Here is a 21,846-nt window from a genome sequence, read left to right as displayed (position 1 = left end):
CTTCTAATATGGCGAGTGGTCAGGATCAGAAGAGTGTGGCTGCAGCTGAGGCAGCTAAGGGGACATGGATGGGAAAAATGCAGAAGCCTCAGCCTGAGAGATTTGAGGATCTTTCAACTAGTTTTGAAGAGAGGTAAATACAGGTGTATGAGTTTACCATGGCACCATTCGAGAGACCATAAGATGCAGGAGCAGAAGCAGGCCATCCTGCCTATCAAGTCTGCTCCACATTCAATGAGATCATGATTGATCCGATAATCCTCAATTCCACCTTCCTGTCTTTTCCCCATCATCCTTGGTTCCCTTTGTGGTTGAAATTCCATCTACTTCAGCCTTGAATTTACTTAACAATCCAGACTCAACAATCCACAGAATTCCACAGATTCACTACTTTATGACCATAGAAATTTCTTCTCATCTCTCCCTTAAATGGTGATTATGGTGATTACAACTTCTGGTCCTAGACTCTTCCACAGAGGGAAAACAACCAAACAACCTCACCTACCATGTCAAATCCCTTAAGAATCTTGTATCTATCAATAATCCAGCCTCTCAACCTCAAAATTCATGCAGCACAAGTTCGATCTACAAAACTCTCCTCTTAAGACAGTCCCTCCAAACCTAGAATCAGCCTAGTTTCTCGGAACTGCTACTAATGTCAATAAATCTTGCCTTAGATAAAGCAGCCAAAAACTATTCACAGAATTTCAGCTGTGGTCTGACTCGTGCCTTGTATGGTTTTAGCAAAACACCCCTGCTTTTATATTCCATTCTTACTGAAATAAAAGGACAGCATTCCATTTGCCTTCCCTATTACCTGCTAAACTTGTATGTTAACTTCTGTGATTTATGCATAAGAACACCTAAATCCCTTTGTTCTGAGCTTTCTGCAGTCTTTCTTCATTTAAATATGATTCAAGTCCTTTATTCTACCTGGCAAAGTGCATAACCTCATATTATATTCCTTTGCCAATTTTTGCCAACTCAAACTTGAAAGGGTTCACAAAAGATTTACAAGGATGTTGCCATGGTTGGAGAATTTGAACTGTAGGAAGAGGCTGAATAGGCTGTTTTCCCTGCAGTGTCAGAAGCTGAGGGGTGAACTTACAAAAAGGTTTATAAAATCATGACGGGCATGGATAGGATAAATAGGCAAGGTCATTTCCCTGGTGGGGGGGAAGAGTCTAGAATTAGAGGGCATAGATTCAGGGGGAGAAGGGAAATATTTAAAAGAAACCTAAGGAACAACTTTTTCACGCAGAATGTGGTGCGTGTATGGAATGAGCTGCCAGAGGAAGTGGTGGAGGCTGGTACAATTACAGCATTTAAAAAACATCTGGATGGGCATATGAATAGGAAAGGTTTAGCAAGATATGGGCCAAGTGTTGGCAAATGGGCCTAGATTAGGTTAGGATATCTGGTTGGCATGGACGAATTGGACCAAAGGATCTGTTTCCGTGCTGGACATCTCTATGACTCTGACTTAACCCATCGATATCCCTCTGCAAAGTCTGTGTTATCCTCAAAACTTACTTTTCCACCTATTTTTGTGTCATCCACAAAATTGGGTAAAATACATTCACTTTCCTTATTCAAGTAATTTATATCCATTATAAATAATAGTGGCCCAGCAATCATCCCTGCAGCATTCCAATAGTTACAGGTTTTCATCCTGAAAATAACCCCTCTATTGCAATTATCTTCTATCCATTAGCCAATGCTCTCAAAATGCTAACATACTACCTCCAACACCAAAAGATCTCATCTTAAGTAACCTAATATGTAGTAGCTTATAAAACACTCTCTGAAAATATATTACATTCACTGGCTCCCCTTAATCTATCCTGCTTGCAACGTCCTTAAAAAATTCTAATAAATTTGTAAGACAGATCTAAAAGTTGAAGATTTTGCAGGTAAAGGGATTGCTGGAAAATGGGAAGCCTTCAGAAATAAGATAACGAGAGCCCAGAGACAGTATATTCCTGTTAGGGTGAAACGAAAGGCTAGTAGGTATAGGGAATGCTGGATGACTAAAGAAATTGAGGGTTTGGTTAAGAAAAAGAAGGAAGCAGATGCCAGGTATAAACAAGAGAGATTGAGTGAATCCTTAGAAGAGTATAAAGGCAGTAGGCATATACTTAAGAGGGAAATCAGGAGGGCAAAAAGGGGTCAGGAGGTAGCTTTGGCAAATAGGGTTAAAGAGAATCCAATGGATTTTTACAAATATATTAAGGATAAAAGGGTAACTAGGGAGAGAATACAGCCCCTCAAAAGATCTCCAAGGTGGCCTTTGTATTGAACCGCAGGAGATGGGGAAAGATACTATACGCATATTTTGCATCAGTGTTCACTGACATGGAAGATATAGAATGTAGGGAAATAGATGGCGGCATCTTGAAAAATGTCCATATTACAGAGGAGGAAGTGCTGGATGCCTTGAAACCCATAAAAGTGGATAAATCCCCAGGACCTGATCAGGTGTACACTAGAACTCTGTGGGAAGCTAAGGAACTGATTGCTGGGCCTCTTGCTGAGATATTTGTATCATCGATAGTCACAGGTGAGGTGCTTGAAGACTGGAGGTTGGCAAACGTGGTGCCACTATTTAAGAAAGGTGGTAAGGACCGCAAGCCTAACAACAGTGGTGGGCAAGTTATCGGAGGGAATCCTGAGGGACAGATGTACATGTATTTGGAAAGGCAAGGATGATTAGGGATAGTCAACATGGCTGTGCGTGGGAGATCTTGTCTCACAAACTTGATTGAGTTTTATGAAGAAGTAACAAAGAAGATTGATGAGGGCAGATCTCTCTGGACTTCAGAAAGCCATTCAACAAAGTTCCCCATGGAAGACTGGTTAGCAAGGATAGATCTCATGGAATACAGGGAGAACTAGCTATTTGGATACAGAACTGACTCAAAGATAGAAGACAGAGGGTGATGGTTGAGGGTTATTTTCAGACTGGAGGCCTGTGACCAGTGGAGTGCCACAAGGATCGGTGCTGGGTCCTCTACTTTTCGTCATTTATATAAATGATTTGGATGTGAGCATAAGAGGTATAGTTAGTAAGTTTGCAGATGACACCAAGATTGGAGGTATAGTGGACAGCGAAGAAGGTTATCTCGGATTACAATGGGATCGGGATCAGCTGGGCCAATGTGCTGAGGAGTGGCAGATGGAGTTTAATTTAGCTAAATGCAAGGTGCTGCATTTTGGGACAGCAAATCTTAGTAGGACTTAAACACTTAATGGAAAGGTCCTGGGGAGTGTTGCTGAACAAAGAGACCTTGGAGTGCAAGTTCATAGCTCCTTGAAAGTGGAATCACAGGTGGAGAGGATAATGAAGAAGGCATTTTGTATGCTTTACTTTATTGGTTATAATATTGAGTGCAGGAGTTGGGAGGTCATGTTGCGGCTGTACAGGACGTTGGTGAGGCCACCTTTGGAATATTGCATGCAATTCTGGCCTCCTTCCTATTGGAAAAATGTTGTGAAACTTGAAAGGGTTCAGAAAAGGTTTACAAGGACGTTGCCAGGGTTGGAGGATTTGAGTTATACGGAGAGGCTAGACAGACTGGGGCTGTTTTCCCTGGAGCATCGGAGGCTGAGAGGTGACCTTATAGATGTTTATAAGATCATGAGCACGGATAGGATAAATAGACAAGATCTTTTCCCTGGGGTGGGCAAGTCCAGAACTAGAAGGCATAGGGTTAGGGTGAGAGGAGAAAGATATAAAACAGACCTAAGGGTCAATGCTTTCACACAGAGGGCGGTGCATGTGTGGAATGGGCTGCCAGAGGAAGTGGTAGTGGATATCTGGATGGGTATATGAATAGGAAGGGTTTGGAGGGAGATGTGCCAGGTGCTGGCAGGTGGGACTAGATTGGGTTGGGATATATGGTCGGCCTGGACCAGTTGGACCAAAGAGTCTGTTTCCGTGCTGTACATCTCTATGACTCTATGACATGACATGACTTCCCCTTCATGAGGCCATGCTGATTCAGCTTGATCTTATTATGTATTTCTAAATGCTCTGCTATTTTACCCTTTATAATACACTTTAACATTTCCCAATAACAGACATTAAGCTAACAGGCCTATATTTACCCCTTCATTTTTATCTCCTTCCTTTTGTAAATAAAGGTACTGCATTTGCAGTTTTCCAATCTTCTGGGACTTTTCCAGAATCTAAGCATTCTTGGAAGATTCTTCCAGCACATCCATAATCACTACTTCTCTTAACAGCCTAGAATTTATCCTATCAGGTCCAGGGGACTTATCAGACTATAGCTCCATTAACTTCCCTCGCACTTTTTAAAAAAATGATAGTTACTATATTTATTTCCTCTCCTCCATTTGCCCCTTGATTTTTCATAATTTTGGAATTCATGTCTTCACCTGTGAAAACTGAAGCAAATACTTATTCAACTCCACTGCCAGTTCCTGGTTCACTATTATTTCTTCATATTCTGTGAATCAAGTAATTCTAGATATGTGACGGTTTGAACACAAGTTACCAGATCTCTGGGGTCTCAATCGAATGCCAATAAGGCAAAGTTTGTGAGATCAGCTATGCACCAGAAAACACTGCTTTATCAACAGCTCTTGATCTGTGATCTCTTCTACCATTACTCATTTACAGAAGGTAGAGGTCGCAAGTTAGATCTTCAAAATCAGTCTGTCAACACAATATCCCTTTCACAAAACTGTGATGACAATGCCTAATCATATAATGATTTTTTCAGATAAACAGGGTGGCGAAGAAGACGTTTGGCATGCTTATCTTCATTGGTCAGAGCACGGAGTACAGGAGTCAGGATGTCATGTTATGGTTGAACAGGACATTGGTAAGGCCACTTTTGGAGTTCCATATACAATTCTGATCACCCTGCTATAGGAAGGATGTTATGAAAATGCAAAGAGTGAAAAAAAGATTCATAAGGATGTTACTCAAACTGGATAGTTTGAGTTAAAAGGAGAGACTGGATTGGCAGGGACTTTCTTCCTTGGAGCATAGGAGGCTGAGGTGGCCTTACTGTGGTTTATAAAATCATGAGGCATATAGATAAAGCGAATAGCCAAGACATTTTCACCAAACTTAAAGGGCATCAGTTTAAGGTGAGAGGAGAAAGATCTTAAAAGGGGCCTTAGGGGCTGTATGTCTCTAAATACACACAGTTCAATTGACAGAACCTAATCCAGAGAAAGTGCTGTAAATCAAGCAATACCAGAGATGTGGCTGTTTGAACAGTAATAGATCTCTGGGGTGTCTATCATGAATGCCAATGAGGCAAAGTTACACCAGAGAAAACATTGTTTTATCAACAGCTATTGGTTTGTGAATTTTTCTCCCATTATCCATTTACAGGAGATAGAGGTTTCAAGAAATACATGCAGTTTATGTTATTCATACTTTAAAGGGTCTGGATGACTAACATTTTCATGGTGATACAGCAAAAACAGTTTTTTTAAGATTGTCTCAGGTTTAAAATGGAGAACATTTTCTAATGATTTTTCAAACATTCCTTTGTCGTTATAGGATTCATTAGTTATGTAGTGTTTTTGGTGGGCAATTGCTTGGCCTGGAGAGTGCAAGGGTCAGCGGGCAGCATGTGTGTCATTAGCAAGATCTTAATGTACTTTTCAAAGGTTCCCTCATCCAGAAAATGGTTCACAATACTTCAGAGGTGCCGCAAATCACAAGATATTTAAAGGTTGGCCCAACTCTATAAAAATTGCCAAGGACTAAGATACATCAATGCTCATAATAGAACCTGCCAGGTCAGGAATCCAACCCATATTCTGCACTGGTGAATACTGGAGGCGCCTGATTCAAGTCACAGCTATCATTTTTACACCTTCAATAAATCTCTGTTGACTATAAAAATCCAACCCAAAGTGTTAAAATTCCAATTTGTTAAAACCTCATTAAACAGCCAAAATCTAAGATGTAATTTCAGATTCTTACTTAAGAATTTTACACAAGAAGCTAAAGCATCATTTCACATTTGACAAAAGCACTGGTAAATTTTCAATTAATGTTAAATTATGCTTTAACGTGTGACTCTACAACCAACCGTTCCATTTGATTCATCAAAATTAAGATCTCCCCGAAAGCAACCCAGGCGCAATTTAGATTTTTGCAATTTAGTGCTTCCCAAAAAGATGAAAAGAGTTATTTTACGTGCATTAAACAAAGAGAGAGATATAGACACATCAAATAAGAAAACAGAAAGAGAAACCGAAATTGAGAGATTAAAATCTACAACCAGGTGTTAAAAAAGACCTTAAACCTGTCCCCTTAGTTTCATGCAAAGTCGCTAAAATTAAAATTGCAATGCAAAGATAAGCTTTGACCCTTTCCTAGCTCTCCACTGGTACGTCAGCCATTAGATGTTTAGGCAAGCGTCCTATTTGCATTCAATCCAGGAGTTGCAAACATTTCTTGCCAATGCAAGAGACCCTCCATTGTCTTAATCTAACCTTGTATGCAAGGAATACAATTAAACGACACAATGTTGCAATCATTTCTTCCTAAAACACATTCTGAATAATTGTGTTATTCCATAAATTAATCCCTTGTGAATTTAACTTCATGGAAATATCATCACAAAAATTATCCAAAAATCTTCTCAATTATAGATTCAAAATTGGATGAACCAGATAGTTTGCCAAACAAGAACTTTAGTTTCCTTTTTTTAAGGAATGAGAAAATGCAAACAAAAGACACATTCATGTAAAATGCATCACTCACCGATAGTTAAGGCATCAAACAACCGAAGAATGGTGTCAACATCCTTCACAATTCCAGATTCCTGGATCCGTTTCAAAAAATCATCTTGGTGCATGTGGGTTTTAGGGAGCTGAAAAGTTTTCACATGTTCATCAGATGCAGTCATATCTCCTTCTTTCTCTAACATTATGCTAATAAGTCGCTTTAGTTCTGGCTTTCGACTTGCATGTTTGCGTTGAGCTGGAGACATTGCACCAATCACTTTCTTTACAAGTTCTTTAGGGAAAATGTCACGGTCAGTCTTGTAAAGGTTCTGGAAATCTGAAAGTGCCTCTTGAAACTTTTCCTGCATCAAATAAGCCAACCCACGAAGATAGTAATATCTTGCCAGGAGACTTGAGTTTTCTGGCCCTGTGGAACTCATGGCTTTGCTTAACAAGATGGCAAATTCTGTATACCATTCAATCACACTGGAATATGTCAGAGGGCAACTAAACTCTGGCAACTTGAATCTTGTTGATTTCATGCTCTTTTTTAAAGCTGAAAGAAATATATTGTACATTAATTATAAATTATTCAATGTAATGCCTATTCGATATTTCTCATCTCAACGCATTTATTTTTGCAAGGTATCCACTAATTACTTGCATTCTCAAAATCATTGAAAGGAGGGCTACTTCATTGAAAGGTACTCTAATCTGAGAAAATTACTTTCATTTCATCAAGCTATAACTTGAAACTACATGTATCTTCAATGCACTTGTCTTATAAGACAATTGAATTTTTACAGATATGCTGCATACATTATCAATATATAGTAGTAACATTTTGCAATAGATTGCATAGTTTCCAGCAAAGATAGTTGACAACTAGTTTCCCCTAACAACTGGATTTTGAAAACCTTAGTTAAGCTTCAAATGAAGGCAAAGTACAGTGGAAGCTGGAGATCTGAAATCAATACAAAGAAGTTCAGTAGGTTGGCAGTATCTGTGCCAACAGAAACAAAGTTACCATTTCAAACCTCATAAGACTTCTCTTCAAAACTGCAGAGAATGTTAGATTCATTTCCTGTAAAATGATTGTTTTTACGCTGTTGACAAAGGAAATAAGAAGTGAGTGGAACAGATGAAGAAATTGCCCAAAGCAAAAAAACAAAGGGATTGCTAACTGTAGTAGAGATAGGTGTTAATGGTAGGTGTCAACAACAGAAAAAATAGGTTAGCTCTCCTGACAGCTCTGCAGGGACGTAAGTGTAACCAAATGGAGGACAGTGTTCATGCTCTGAAGTGGTTGAACTCAATGTCAAGTCCTGATGACTAAAGTGTCCAAAGAGAAAGAGCACCTGATTTTGCACAAGCTTGCACTGGACTTTGTCGGAACACAGCAGATGACCTATGACAAAACTGTTAGCATGACAGCACAATTATGTATTGAAGTGCAAGCAAATGAAAGAGTGTGTATTTTTAAAGACAGGATGGTCAATAAAGCAGCCATCCAGTCAGTGTTTGGTCTCACCAATGTGGCAGAGACTGAGTATTGTGAGCAGCAAATACAGATTGAATGAAGTACCAGTAAACCACTGCTTCAACTATAGATGTGTTTGAATCTTGGATAGTGAGAAGGGAGGTGGTAAAAGAGAAAACGTTAAAGATTTTGAAATTAGGAGGTGCCAAAATCTGAATGAGGGAGTGTTGGGAGTGTTGGAAGAATGGACCCGGGTATGAAGGAAGGAACAGACCTTGCAAAAGGCTGCCAAGAGAGGGGAAAGTACGGTTGGTGTGTGCATCCTGTTGGAGGCAGTGGAAATAGCAGAAGACGATCCTTTGAAACTAGAGGATCAAGGATACTCTCTCATTGTTCTGGGAGGGAGGAGAAGAAAGGAAATGAAATGCAGGAAATGAATGTAACATGGCTGAGAGGTCCAATGAAAGTTTAATTTTCAGTTCAGGAAAAAAAATGAGGATATTGAATGCACCCTGTAGAAGGGGATATTATTGGAACAGATGCAATGGTAACAGAGAAACTGAGATAATTGAATGGAGTCCTTATAGGAAGCAGAATATAAGAAAATATAGTCAATATCACTTTGGAAGTGTGTGTGTTTGTATGTGTAATGGATATTAGTGAACAGCCTATCTCCAGAAATGGAAACAGTAAAGTCCAGGCAGGGAAGTGCAGGCTAAGTGGGTTAGCCATGGGAAATGTCAGGTTACAAGAATAGGGTAGGGGGATGTGTCTGGGTGGGATGTTGTTCAGAGGGTCAGTGAAGACTCAATCAGCCAAACAGCCTGCTTCCATACTGTAGTGATTCTATGATTGAATCAATGAAAGCTGATGAATTTTTCAAATTCCCAATGAGAAAAGGAAGCAGCATTGATGACATCATCAATTGTACCAAAGAACGAAGTGTTGGCGAGGTTCTGAGTAGGACTGGAACCTACATCTATACCTATGCCATATAGGTATAGATATAGGTGGGACCCATATCAGACCTGTTGAGGTTCTTTTGAATAACTGGACTACACGGAACTGCCCTAAGTGAACACTGAGCATCAAAATCATTCATGACAATGATACATGACAATGTTTTCAATCAGTTTCAAGCTAAAGACTTTTTAAATCTATGAGATAGCCATCATTACCTCTTCCACATAACCTATTAAAGAATTTTCAACCTAGTCATGATAAGTGACAAAACTGTAGTTCTGTCGAAGAATGAAAAATATTCAATCAAAAGATAACCTTTCAAATTGTACATATATAATTAAATCATATTTCACCCTCATAAGTTGGCTTTGGGTGGTCATAGAGTCATACAGTCACAAAGATGTGCAGCATGGAAGCAGACCCTTCAGTCCAACTTGTCCATGCTGACCGGATATCCTAAATTAATCTAGTTACGTTTGGCCAATATCCCTCTAAATCCTTCCTATTCATATACCCATCTAGATATCTTTTGAATGTAGTAATTTGTACCAGCCTCCACTACTTCCACTGGCAGCTCATTCAACCCTTTCATATCTTTTCCCTCTCTCCTTAAACCTATGCCCTCTAGTTTTGGACTCCCCTACTCTAGGGAGAAGACCTTGGCTATTCACCCTATCCATGCCCTTCATAAATTTTATAAACTTTTAGAAGGTCACCCCTTTCCAAACTATTACATTTTTGGTATGCAGCAGTTTCACATAAACTACCGAAGGTTAACGGAAACAGCCATTAAAATTTAGTAATTACAGGAATATAAAAAGTATAATGAAAAAATCTGTCTTGATGCAGGTAAACAGCTAACTTTGGAAAATGTATATCTTTCTTAAATGAATATTTGTCAATAGATTTTAATACCATTTTCATGCTTGTTCTTCCCTGTAGACCGATGGACAATCGAAAAATCGTGCAAGGTGTCCACTGGTAGATTTGGCATGCTTGCAACAAGTCGTTTAATCATGAAGAAGTCAGAATTGCGCTCTCTCTTCATGGCCATTTCTTCCATTGTGGGCCTCCGCGGACTAGCTAGCATCTTTCCTCTAGAATAATGTCAATCGCCTGATTACAATAGAATACTCAGCACGCTAGTAAATACAAGTCAAATGACTTAACATCCTCCTGAAGGCAAATAGATTCAGCATGCATGACACAGTAACATATCAGACTGATTTATTCCAAGCTGATAAAACCACAAAGTAATTTTTAAACTGTACCAAAACTAAATACAAACCTTTTATCTACCGCCTAAAGATTTTGACTGGTGACCTTCTCTCCATCATAAAGTCAGAAGTAGGCATTGTCACCAATAATTGCACAATGTTCAACACCATTTGCAATTCCTCAGATAGTGAAGCAGCCCATGTTCAAAAGTGACAAGATCTGGACAATATTCAGGTTTGGTCAGACAAGTGACCAGTAATATTCAAAACACACAAATGCCAAACAATGACCACTTCCAAGAAGAGACAATTTAACCACTGCCCCTTATCATTCAAATGGCATTATCATCACTGAACCCGCCACTATTAATTTTCTGCCATTGACCAGAAATTCAATTGGATTTGTCACATAAACAACAGCTACAACAGCAGGTCAGAGGCAAGGAATTCTGCAGCGAGTAACTCACCTCCTGCTTCCCCAAAGGCTGTCCAATACCTGCAATACACAACTCTGAGTGTTATGGAATGCATGCCACTTGCCTGAATGGATGCAGCTCCAACAACACTCAAGAAGCTTGACACCATCCAAAACAAAGTAGCCCACCTGATTGGCACTACAACCATAAGCACCTACTCTCTCCACCACCAAAGCTTAGTAGCAGCACTGTGTAATATCTACAAATGCGCTCGGAAATTAACCAAAGTTCCTTAAACTGCACCTTTCTAACTCACAACTACTTCTATCTAGAAAGATAAGGGCAACAATGAACACAACCATCTGCAAGTTCCTCTCCAAGCCACTCACCTTTCTTACATGGAAATATATTGCCATTCCTTCAGTGTTGCTGAGTCAAATTCCTGGAATTCCCTCCCTAAAGGCATTGTGGGTGAACCTACAGCATGTGAACTGCAGCAGTTCAAGAAGGCAGCTAATTACCATCTTCTCAAGGACAACGAGGGATGGAGAATAAACGCTGGCCAGCCCACATCCCATGAATGAATAAAAAAAACTTGATGCAATGAATTTAGTAAATGGAACAGCAAAAAAAATTAAATCTTTACGCGAATCTTGGGCAGTTTTGAGGTAAATACGGAAACTAATATGCTGTGCCTTGTGTAAGGGCCCACAGATTTTTCCCTTTGAACTTTAAACTGGAGAATAAAAAGTTGGTCACTGCTATGTAACTAAAAGTTACCAGGGAGATTTTGTGCAACATCAGGGTCAAATAGGGCTGTGTGGAATACACTTGAATTCACAAGACCTACTAATTTTTGAAGAAGTGGATACTTTATGAAAGAGCGGCACCAGAAGTCTTTCAGTTAAGGAAAAACTGTCTCACCACCACAACTTGGTTTTGATCTAGTTGCAGCTTGTTACAAAGCTATGATTGTGGTGCTCTTGAAGACATCCAGAAGCAAAAACAAAATATTTATCATCCGTCTCTTTTGAGTAAAAATGACAAAATTTGAAGTCTCCAGGTTATGCAGTCTGGATTTTGATCAACAGAATTTGCTTTAGTAGTCAATTCAGCCTTGAGTATGCTCTCTCATTTAATATGATCTTGGCTGATCTCAACTCCATTTTTCTGCATGTTCTCCATGACTCTTCATCCCATTACTAATTAATAGTATCTACCTCCTTGAATTTACTCAATGTCCCAGCAATCTACTGCATTCTTGGGTAGGGTTTCTACAGAGTCATGACTTTGAGAGAAGTAATTTCTCATTACTTCTATTTTACATCTGTTATCCTTACCGTAAAAGTGTAACCTCTTATTCTAGATTGCCCCAAGTAAGACAACATCCTTTCTACTTCCACTTTGTCAAATCCCCTTTAGCATCTTCGATACCTTAATTAGATCTCCTCTCATCTTTCTAAACTATAATAAATATAGGCCTAAACTGCTCAATTATTTTCATTACGACAAACTCCTAATCTCTGGATTCAATCTAATGGACTTCCCATGAACTGCCTCCAACATAATGACAACAACCTCCTCCCCTCTCAAGTAAAGAGACCAAAATTGTTTGCAATACTCCAGGTACATTTTCATTAATGCCTGGTACTGTTGCAGCAACACCTCCTTACTTTATATATCACTCCTTTCGCAATAAATTCCAAAATTCCATTTGCTTTCCTTCTTACCTGCTGTACCTGCACTAGCTTTCTGCAATTTATGCACGAGGTCATCCAAATCATTCTGCACCAAAGTATTAAGATTTTCTCATTTAGATAGCAAACTACTTGTTATCTGACCAAAATGAAAAACCTCATTTATTCATGGGCCAAATTTTAACCCATTTAGCGATCCTATTTTCATGCCATCTGCAAATTTGGCTATCATGCTTTCTATCCCCACATCAAAGTCATTGATATGGATTGTAAATAGGTGGGGCCCCAACAACTAAGCCCTGCAGCACCCCACTAGCTATATCCTGCCATCTAGAAAAAGACTAATTTATCTTGACTATCTGCTTTCTGTTGGTTAGGCAATCCTCTATATGTGAAGTAATGCGTGTATTGAGGTTTTAAAGAGGGATAAAACAAGTCACATTGTTGTAGATTAGTAAATTGTTTTTCTATTTATTCAAGAATATTTTTGTTTACAATAAGTAGTTATTTTCCTGTTAATGACTAAGCCTGGTGTGAATTACTTTTGTCCTAAACAATTGTCCATCAGGCAAATTAGTCATCTTGGTGGCTTAATTGGGCAATCACACATTTGTAATAACTTGTTAATTTGAATAATGGGGCTTAATTATCTGAAAAAGCATCACTGGACTGCAACATTAACTCTGCTTTCTCACCCCAGATGTTGCCAGATCTGCTGCATTTTTCCAGCAATTTGTTTTTGTTCTTGATTTAGATTAATCTAGTTGGAGAAAACCAGATTCAAGTTCCATTCTGCTATCAGAAGTGAAAAGAGTAACAAGGTAGCAATGAGAAAACTAAAGATGTTTTGCCATGATACATTACCATGTAAAATTTAGTTTCTTAATGCTCCAAATAAATCACCAATGCAGCTCACTAAAAAAGTAAAACTTATTACTCTTTACCACAGATTGTTAGCTATACACTATAACAGCTGAATGTATTATTGTAAATTGGCACAGTTTTAAATGCCAAAGCGTTAAACTGTCATAATAGAAACACAGCATGTTGTAAAGGTGCACCATATCAGAGGACAGGAAATTATTTTATAACCACAATCTCTGAAATGCTGAATTCTCACCAATGGTGATATGGACAGGTCCAAACAGATATTTCAAAGAAACGGTTTAGAAAATAAATTTAAAGTAACATGGCTTTAAATGTGATATTCAACTCTTAACTCTGAAAGTTGGAAGCCTGGAAATAATTACAAAACAAAATTTAATTAAGTGTTCTCAAATAAACTGCACAGCAAATCTCAGCTTTCAGAAAGTAAGTGTTGAAACTTATTCTGTCACCATTAAGCTCCCATTCAATTTACTTTGGACACAAAACTAACATCTTTGTACAAATTTCATTACCATCACCAAACAAACAGTTCAGTTCATCTAAATAACATAACATACTGCTAGTTGAAAAATCTATCAGCTATCTGGTGGGAAATTACAAAACCTGTATTAATGTCAGTTACCACTAAAATCTTGTTCAGGTTTCTTTGGATGAGGATTCCATGTTTTACTTCAAGTAGTACTAAATAATGCCATTATTTTCAGTTAAACATTTGATTTAGGATCTACTTAAATGGACTATGATATTTTTCATACTTTCTTTGAAGAATTGCAATTTCTAAAAAATGTTCGTTCATAGTTTTACCTGTCATTTTCGGAGCAACTGGTGAGTTCCGCGTAGCTGAAAGCATCCATCTTTCCACTCAAACGAGCTTTAAGGAAAGAATGGAATATATATGTCTCCAAAACCTATAATTTGCAATAACAAAACTGTTTTAGAAATTATGATAGTAATTCAGTTGGACCATCAATATTCAACTTAAATCATCTGCCTTGAATACTTCAGACTGTCCTGGACTAAAATAGTTTTTAAAAAAGTCAACTGCTTATCTAAAACAGCGATTGCAATTACTTGACCAAGTTGAGGCATGTTCATGAAACTATTAGTAAACAAGAATCACTCTGATCCAAAATTAAAATGGTTCTAAAACGTTACTGAAACTCAGACTTGCGTCTCTGAACTGATTTGCACCTTTCTGCAAATTACAGTTTGCGATAAAAGGTTGGCTATGGAGTATTCAACTTGGAAAAAACAATGAGCAAATTCAGGACAATATAAACCAACTTTCATCAAAAAATGTTTCTGGGCAGTAAGGCAAATAAAAGCAAAAAAGGAACTGTAACCAGGAATTGAAACACTATCCTGGAAGTCTCTCATTCTTAAAAAGCCATGATGTCGAGGACTGGAGGTGGACAAAGTTAGAAGTAATATGACACCAGATTGTAGTCCAATTTCAGATCACAAGCTTTCACAGCACTGCTGCTTTGTCAGATAGGAGCCGCACTCTGAAAACTTGTGATTTCAAATAAACTTGTTAAGACAATAACCTAGTGTTGTGTGACTTCTAACCTTAATAAGAAACTTGGAGTAATAATGATTCACTGAAAACTCAAGATTTGAAAACTTTACCAGTGTTGAAGAGACAAAGCAACATGAAGGACTCAAAATTTAAAAAGACAATTACCTTTACTTTCCTGTCTATGTTAGGCATTCTCCCTCTTCTTTGTAAGCTTATTACTTTGTACGAATATTTGATATAGTGTCTCCCCTCTTCTTTTCACCACAAGACTTCATCATTATTTGGTTGCTTCATTTGATTTAATTAACGAAGACTTAATTGAAGTGACTTCTTTTTGCATTCCAAGTTTAGTAAACTACTATAATTGCCCTAAAGTTTTATCAAACCACATTTCGTAAATCTTTGATCCCAATCTTCATAAATTCATAACACAAAGAAAAAGACTTCCTGTGTAAATGATAAAGTTATTCAATATGCCAAGTTGATGTTTTGTTTCCTCAATGTATTTATTTCCTTGAGTTTTTGATATATTATTGTACCAAACAATCTAGCTTGCATTATCCATGTTCGAGCCCATCTCATGTCCCTTCATTATTTTAAAAATCTAGATTAATAGCCACATGATATTCATTTCTTTGAAACAGTACTGAAATAAACATTAATGTAAATACTTTAATTTGAAATACTATTAATAATAACAACACAGGAAATCTCATGTTTTTTGGAATTATATTCTACCAAAAACCAGCAAGAACGGAATGCTATTCTCAACTGGATGGAAAAGAATTTAAGGAACAGAAATACCTTAGAGTGTGAGAAATAACAGAAAAACAAAGAGAACAAATAGTAAAAGTTGAAAGAGCAAGTTGATCTCAAGTATCTGAGCGCAAGGTACAAGATTTTGGTTAGGCCATATCATTTGGAATACTGTGTACAGTTCTCACACAAAGTAAAAAGGCATTTTGGGGCTACTGAAAACATGTAATATGAATTCACTAGGATCAACAGAAAAGATTAAGTGGGGAACACGCAAAAATAAGAACATCAAACTTCAAAAGATTAGTAACTTTCAGAACGTAAGTAAAAGATTTTTTCGCTCATCAGTTAATTGGCAACAATGAACAATTAATGAACAGAATTAGTGCTACAGTATTCAAAATTAGTTCTAGAAAAATAAAAGAGAAGCTCAAGGATTTTTTCTGTAAAAAGTCTGTAAGAATATGAAATGAATTTTCAAGTTGGAATTCATTCTTGACATTAAGAAGAAACTAGAATTAGAAAATCAAAGTACACTAGAGGGTCAGGGGAACAGTACTGAAACCAAGTTAGAGTTGATAACCTAACCGCATGAGAAAGCTGTAAGACAAGACCAAATGGTTCCCATATATAATGAAAAATGTAACTGTCCATTGTATTAGTATAATTTTCGTATGCAGATATCATTTTTAAATGATTACCTTTTTGTAAAAAGACCGATCAGAATTGGTTCTGGTCTTCAAAAATTCTTCACTGTTGAAGACGCGGTATTCATAATTAAGAAAGTCTGATACTTCCCTGCAAAAATAATGGTGTTGTAAATTCTACAGTGAGGATTTTTACATTTTGACACTCAATGTATACAAGTTAAAATTATGCTCATGGATTTAAGACAAACTATTCCAATGCATAATCAAAAACAAAAGCAAAATGCTGAGGATAAAAAGATTAAGTGCTGAAGAAATTCAGCAGATGTACAGCACCTATAGAGGGAGAGGAACAGAGTTAACATTGAGTCCAAAGTTCATTGGAATACTGTAAATCCTGCTAAATTTCTCCAGCACCTTCTGTGTTTATTAAGAACAGTAGTAACTTTTTGTAAAAAAATAGATTTTAAGTAACTTAGAAAATAAGCATCACAACCAAAGGGAAAAAAAAATTGACATTAGAAATTTTGCAGTACTTTTAATATTTGATACAATTCCATTTTGTATTTTCTCATGTGCATTTACCAGGGAAAGGTCTTTTTAAAAAATATATGTAGTAAAACAGTTTAGAGGTAAGCACTTGATTTCAAGCAAGACCACTTATGCAACTGTGACAATATTGAGATGGATATTGTCTTTCTTTTCCTTGCTTAGCATACATGACATTTTCAACCAAGCAGTTTGCCATTATAATAATGATAAGCATTGAGGAATCATTCATTTGAATTGAATGAATTTCCACTAATAAAATTCCACTTTTTCAAAGATTTATTTACAAAATAACTAGAACTTTTTCCTGGATGTCTAGGAAAATGAAATTTCTCAATTGTCTATTTAACAATGATGGATCTAGAAACACAGATGTATATAATTTGTGACATCGTGCGTGATGACAGGAAACACATTGTGTGATGTATGTACCACATTGACATCACGCTTTGAACTCTAAAGAGGAGTCATACTGGACTGAAATAATAACTCTGTTTCTCCCTCCATAGATGTTGCTAGGCTTTCTGAGTTTCTTCATCACTTTATTTCAAAAATCACAACTGATAATCTGCATTTAATCTCCAAATACTTTTATTTCACCACCACTGAAATGGTCAACTGGCCTGAGCCATTCTCGTTTGGCCTGACTAAGCAGGAAAATACTTACCCAAAATCCTCTGGGCCTGTGGTGTGTACTTTTAAACTTTTAGGTAATGGTTTAAAATTAAGTAACAGTTCAGTGGTGAATTCCATAAAAGAAGTGTTTCTGAAGTCATTTGTACCTGAAGATGTTAACCATCAGTTCCAAGGATATTTGCTGAATTTGAAAGTTCAGGTTCTGTTGCCATTCCCTTCTGCGCATGCGTAACTCTGAAATGTCTGTGCTGGAACCCAAGTGAGATAATTCCAGATCATAATACAACTGTAGACTTTCTGTCCTGAAAAAGAAGAGTTTTTGAAATATTTTTCTTTAGCCAAAGAATCAAAAGACTCAAGAATAGTGGAATTCATATACCATCTTTAATAATATGAATACTTATGACATTGGAGGTATCTTGCACAGAGGAAACAAAACAAAAAGTTAATTAGTAAATGATGCAAGTTATTATAACATAGCAATTTAAAACAATTCTCAACAGATTATCTTATTGTCCAAAGCTATTGTGTATATTGTAATACCAGACTGGTAGTCTTAAATTTTGAGCTCTTGTGGGGAGAAAATGAGGACTACAGATGCTGGAGATCAGAGCCAAAAAAATGCGGCACTGGAAAAGCACAAAGGTCAGGCAGCATAAGCTCTTCATCAAGAATTCCTGATGGAATTGCAATAAATTCCAATTAGCATTCCATAATTGTCAATCCAATTCCAAATAATAAAAAGATTGATCAAATTGCACACCATCTAACTAGTCCAAATTAAACACCCATTGAAGTAATTTAGCTTGAGATAATAGGTAGGTTATCATTTCAAGAAATATAGCTATTTGCATTTAGACAGGCACAAACTTTTTGAATTAGAATCAAAACCAATAAAGCAATTTCTAATGCAATTAAATTGTAAGAAAATAAAGGATTCAAATGAAGGGTACAACTTTAAATAAAAGGTTAGTAAAAGCTAGGAAAAGTTTTGAAGGATCTGTCCATTTCATAGCAAGGGATATCAATTCCAAGTGAGCCACATTATAAGGAGCAGAAAAGCAGCACACTTCAGACCTTTTAAAAATTAATACCTACTGGCAGGGCAGACCCAGCAGAGGTGGTAGCATAGTGGTATGCAGTCAGGAGGGAGTCAACCTGGGAGTCCTCAACATTGATTCCGGACCTCATGAAGTCTCTGGGCATCAGGTTAAACTTAGACAAGGAAACCTCTTCTTGGTTACCATGTACAATGCTCCCTTAGCTGATGAATCATCAACATGTTCCTCCATGTTGAGCAACACTTGGAGGAAGCAATGACAGCGGCAGCAGCACAAAATATACTCCGGGTGGAAGAATTTTAATGTCAACCACCAAGAGTGATTCGGAGCAGCATTACTGTTGGAACTGGTCAGGTCCTAAATAACAGCTGCGAGACTGGATCTGCAGCAGGTAGTGCGGAAACCATCAAGAGGGAAAGATGGCCTCATCTCACCAAGCTGCCTGCAACAGATGCATCTGTCCATGATAGTATTAGTATGAATGACATTTGTACAGTTATAGAGACAAAATTCAGCATTCAGACAGAGAATCCCCTCCACCGTGTTGTATGGCACTATCACCATGCCAAATCAGACAGATTTAAAATAAATCCAGCAACTCAATGCTGGGCATCCATAAGGCACAGTAGCTATCAACAGCAGCAGAAATCATACTCTATAACATAATCTGCAACGTCATGATCTGGCATATTCCCTATTCAACCATAACCATAAAAATTGTTTCAATGGAGAGTGCAGGAGAGCATATCATGAGCAGCCGCAGGTATAGCTAAAAATGAGGTGTCAGCCCGGGGAAGCTACCAAACAGGACTACATGCTTGCCAACAGCATTAGCACCAAGTGACTGACATAGCTAAGCAATCCCATAACCGAAAGGATCAAATCTAAATTCTGCAGTCTTGCCACATCAAGTTGTTTAATTATCCGCCACCATTCACAACTCACTAAAGGAAGAAGCTCCACGAATAACCCCATCTTCAATGAAGGGAGAGCTCAGCCTGAAGATAAGGCTGAAGCATGTCACGAAATGAATGTGTGCATGTATGTGTATGGTATGGGAGAGGGCTCTCCTCCACAAGGACAGAAGGAGGAGAAATGAAACAGGTGAGAGTGGAGGTTGTGGAAAGGGTGCTGATTATATTCATGCTCAAGCTCAGAGTGTATTTCTTAGTTTATTAAAGAGGGTTAAACCACAAACAAAGATTTCTGTTTGAAGTCATTATCATTCATTTCATCAGATGGGAAACTGACTGTAGATCACCTTGCGCTTATTTGACTCACTTCAGCCAGAAGCACAGAGTTGACGAGTAAACTCAGCCTCCTCAACAGGTTCCCAGCATCACAGGTACCAGTCTTCAGCCAATTTGATTCATGGCACATTGGAGGCACTGGATATTTCAAAGGTTATGGGCCCTAACAACATTCCGGCAGCAGTACTGGAGACTTGTGCTCCAGAGCTTTCCTCAACCCTGGCCAAGTTGTTCCGGTATCCCTACACTACTGATATCTACTGAATAATGTAGAAAATTGCCCAGGTTTGTCCCATACAAAATAGCAGGACAGATCCAAACCAGTGGATTATTGCACCAATTCATTCCCAATCATCCATAAAGTGATGTAAAGTGTCATCAACAGTGATATCAAACAGCACCTTCTCAGTAATAACTTGCTCACTGACATTCTGCTCCTTCCAAAAAGAATTTTAGCTATGTCTAATTTGATATCTGACAAGTCTGAGGCACAAGTCAAGAATGTAATTGAATACTCACCAGTTGCCTGGTTTAATGTAGTCCCCACAGCATTCAGAGAAGCCTGACACCATCCAGGCCAAATCAACCCACTTAAGTGGCCCCACATCTACATCTCCTCCACCACCAATACTCAGTAGCTTCAATGTGTATTACCTACAAGATACACTGCAGAAATTTGTCAAAGATCCTTAGACAGCACTTTCCAAGCACGCAACAACTTCAAACTGGAAGAACAAGGGATCACACCACCTGCAAATTCCAATCCAAGCCACTCACCATCCTGGCTTGAAAATATATCTCTATTCCCTCACTGTTGCAGAGTATAATCCTGGAATTTCCTCCCTAATAACATTGTTGGTCTAACTTCAGCACATGGACTCTAGTGGCTCAAGAAAACAGCTCACCACAACCTTCTCAAGGGCAACTAGGGTCAGACAATACATATTGGCAGGCAGCCATTCTCATGCCCAAGAGAATAAAAAAAATTAAACCGATCATATGGCTGTTGGCAGGCTGAAGATTGGTTATTGATAACTTTTCACTAGTCGACAAATCATTCTGTGACTTGTTGCCAGCCAAAGTTCCATCTGTACACAATTCCAAGGTTCCAGCTTTTATACAAACTACATTTCAATGAATAAGCAGCTGTATAAAAGATACTTACTATCAGTGACAGGTTTGTTTTTCCAAAACATGTAGTAAACCTTCAGCCATCCTTGTTTTTTTTTAAGACATTCTTTTCTTATTTCAAACCACAATTATAGCAAAAAGTAAAAATAACAAGACAGTCTTTCAATTATATTTACCTTTGTATAAAACACTCTGCTGCTTCTAAAGGAATTTCAGGCACATCTATTTTGATATCTGGCAAGTCTGATGATTTAATAGTTCCGTCATCGATGTTCACCAATATTAAGCCTTCAATTTCCTATATAATTAAGAGCAAATAAAGTCAATTTTAGACTTTATACATATGGTTTAAATTGTTTCAATTCAATGCAATTTTCTTTAAAATTTTCTGGAATGCGGTAGTTTATATTGTTCTATTTATTGTTCTGAACATTTTTTAAAAATTAAAATACTGAACTCTTAGATACAGGAAATGGCCATTTCCATATCAGATGGATGACAAACTAACTACTTTCTTTCTTCATATGGTCAGGTCAATAAAAGACATGATGAGATCATAAATTGGTTTAAAATCTAATTTCTTGTTTATGTTTTAAAATGGACTTTGCTGGACTAAAAGGTGCTTACCATTGATCACACCATGTAAGCTAACTACAATTCTTGAAAGTTACCAGGCTAAAACTCAGACACCAACCTCCTCAAATCTTGTATCGTGTGGGTCTTGCAGTCAGCAAACGTAAAACAATAATCCATGACATGACTTACCAGCAGAGTCTGGTAAATAAAGACAGCTATCAAAATTCATTATACCTGCAAAGTGCTAATGGCTGACTATCCAGGTCTCACAATAAACAATGGTTTCGACCAGGACATAGACACTAGCTGATCCAGAAACTCTGACACAAACATTTCATAGGCC

At 37.7% G+C, this 21,846-nt stretch overlaps 1 protein-coding gene across 7 annotated transcripts in view; it reads right to left on the bottom strand.

Moving 5' to 3' along the window:
* Window positions 1–21,846, bottom strand: part of dennd3a (DENN/MADD domain containing 3a) — a 108,036-nt gene that overhangs the window by 35,278 nt on the left and 50,912 nt on the right. For all 7 annotated transcript variants that reach the window (XM_072569924.1, XM_072569927.1, XM_072569929.1 and 4 more), the window contains 6 exons: window positions 21,104–21,225; window positions 17,632–17,787; window positions 16,355–16,451; window positions 14,183–14,286; window positions 10,076–10,257; window positions 6,755–7,273 (listed from right to left, as the gene is read on the bottom strand). In XM_072569924.1, the coding sequence (XP_072426025.1) occupies window positions 6,755–7,273; window positions 10,076–10,257; window positions 14,183–14,286; window positions 16,355–16,451; window positions 17,632–17,787; window positions 21,104–21,225 (1,180 nt within the window). The remainder of the gene's footprint in view (window positions 1–6,754; window positions 7,274–10,075; window positions 10,258–14,182; window positions 14,287–16,354; window positions 16,452–17,631; window positions 17,788–21,103; window positions 21,226–21,846) is intronic.

The sequence above is a fragment of the Chiloscyllium punctatum genome, chromosome 5 (genome assembly GCF_047496795.1).
Source record: "Chiloscyllium punctatum isolate Juve2018m chromosome 5, sChiPun1.3, whole genome shotgun sequence".
Taxonomy (NCBI): Eukaryota; Metazoa; Chordata; class Chondrichthyes; order Orectolobiformes; family Hemiscylliidae; genus Chiloscyllium; species Chiloscyllium punctatum.
This window is presented reverse-complemented; position numbering and strand designations above follow the sequence as displayed.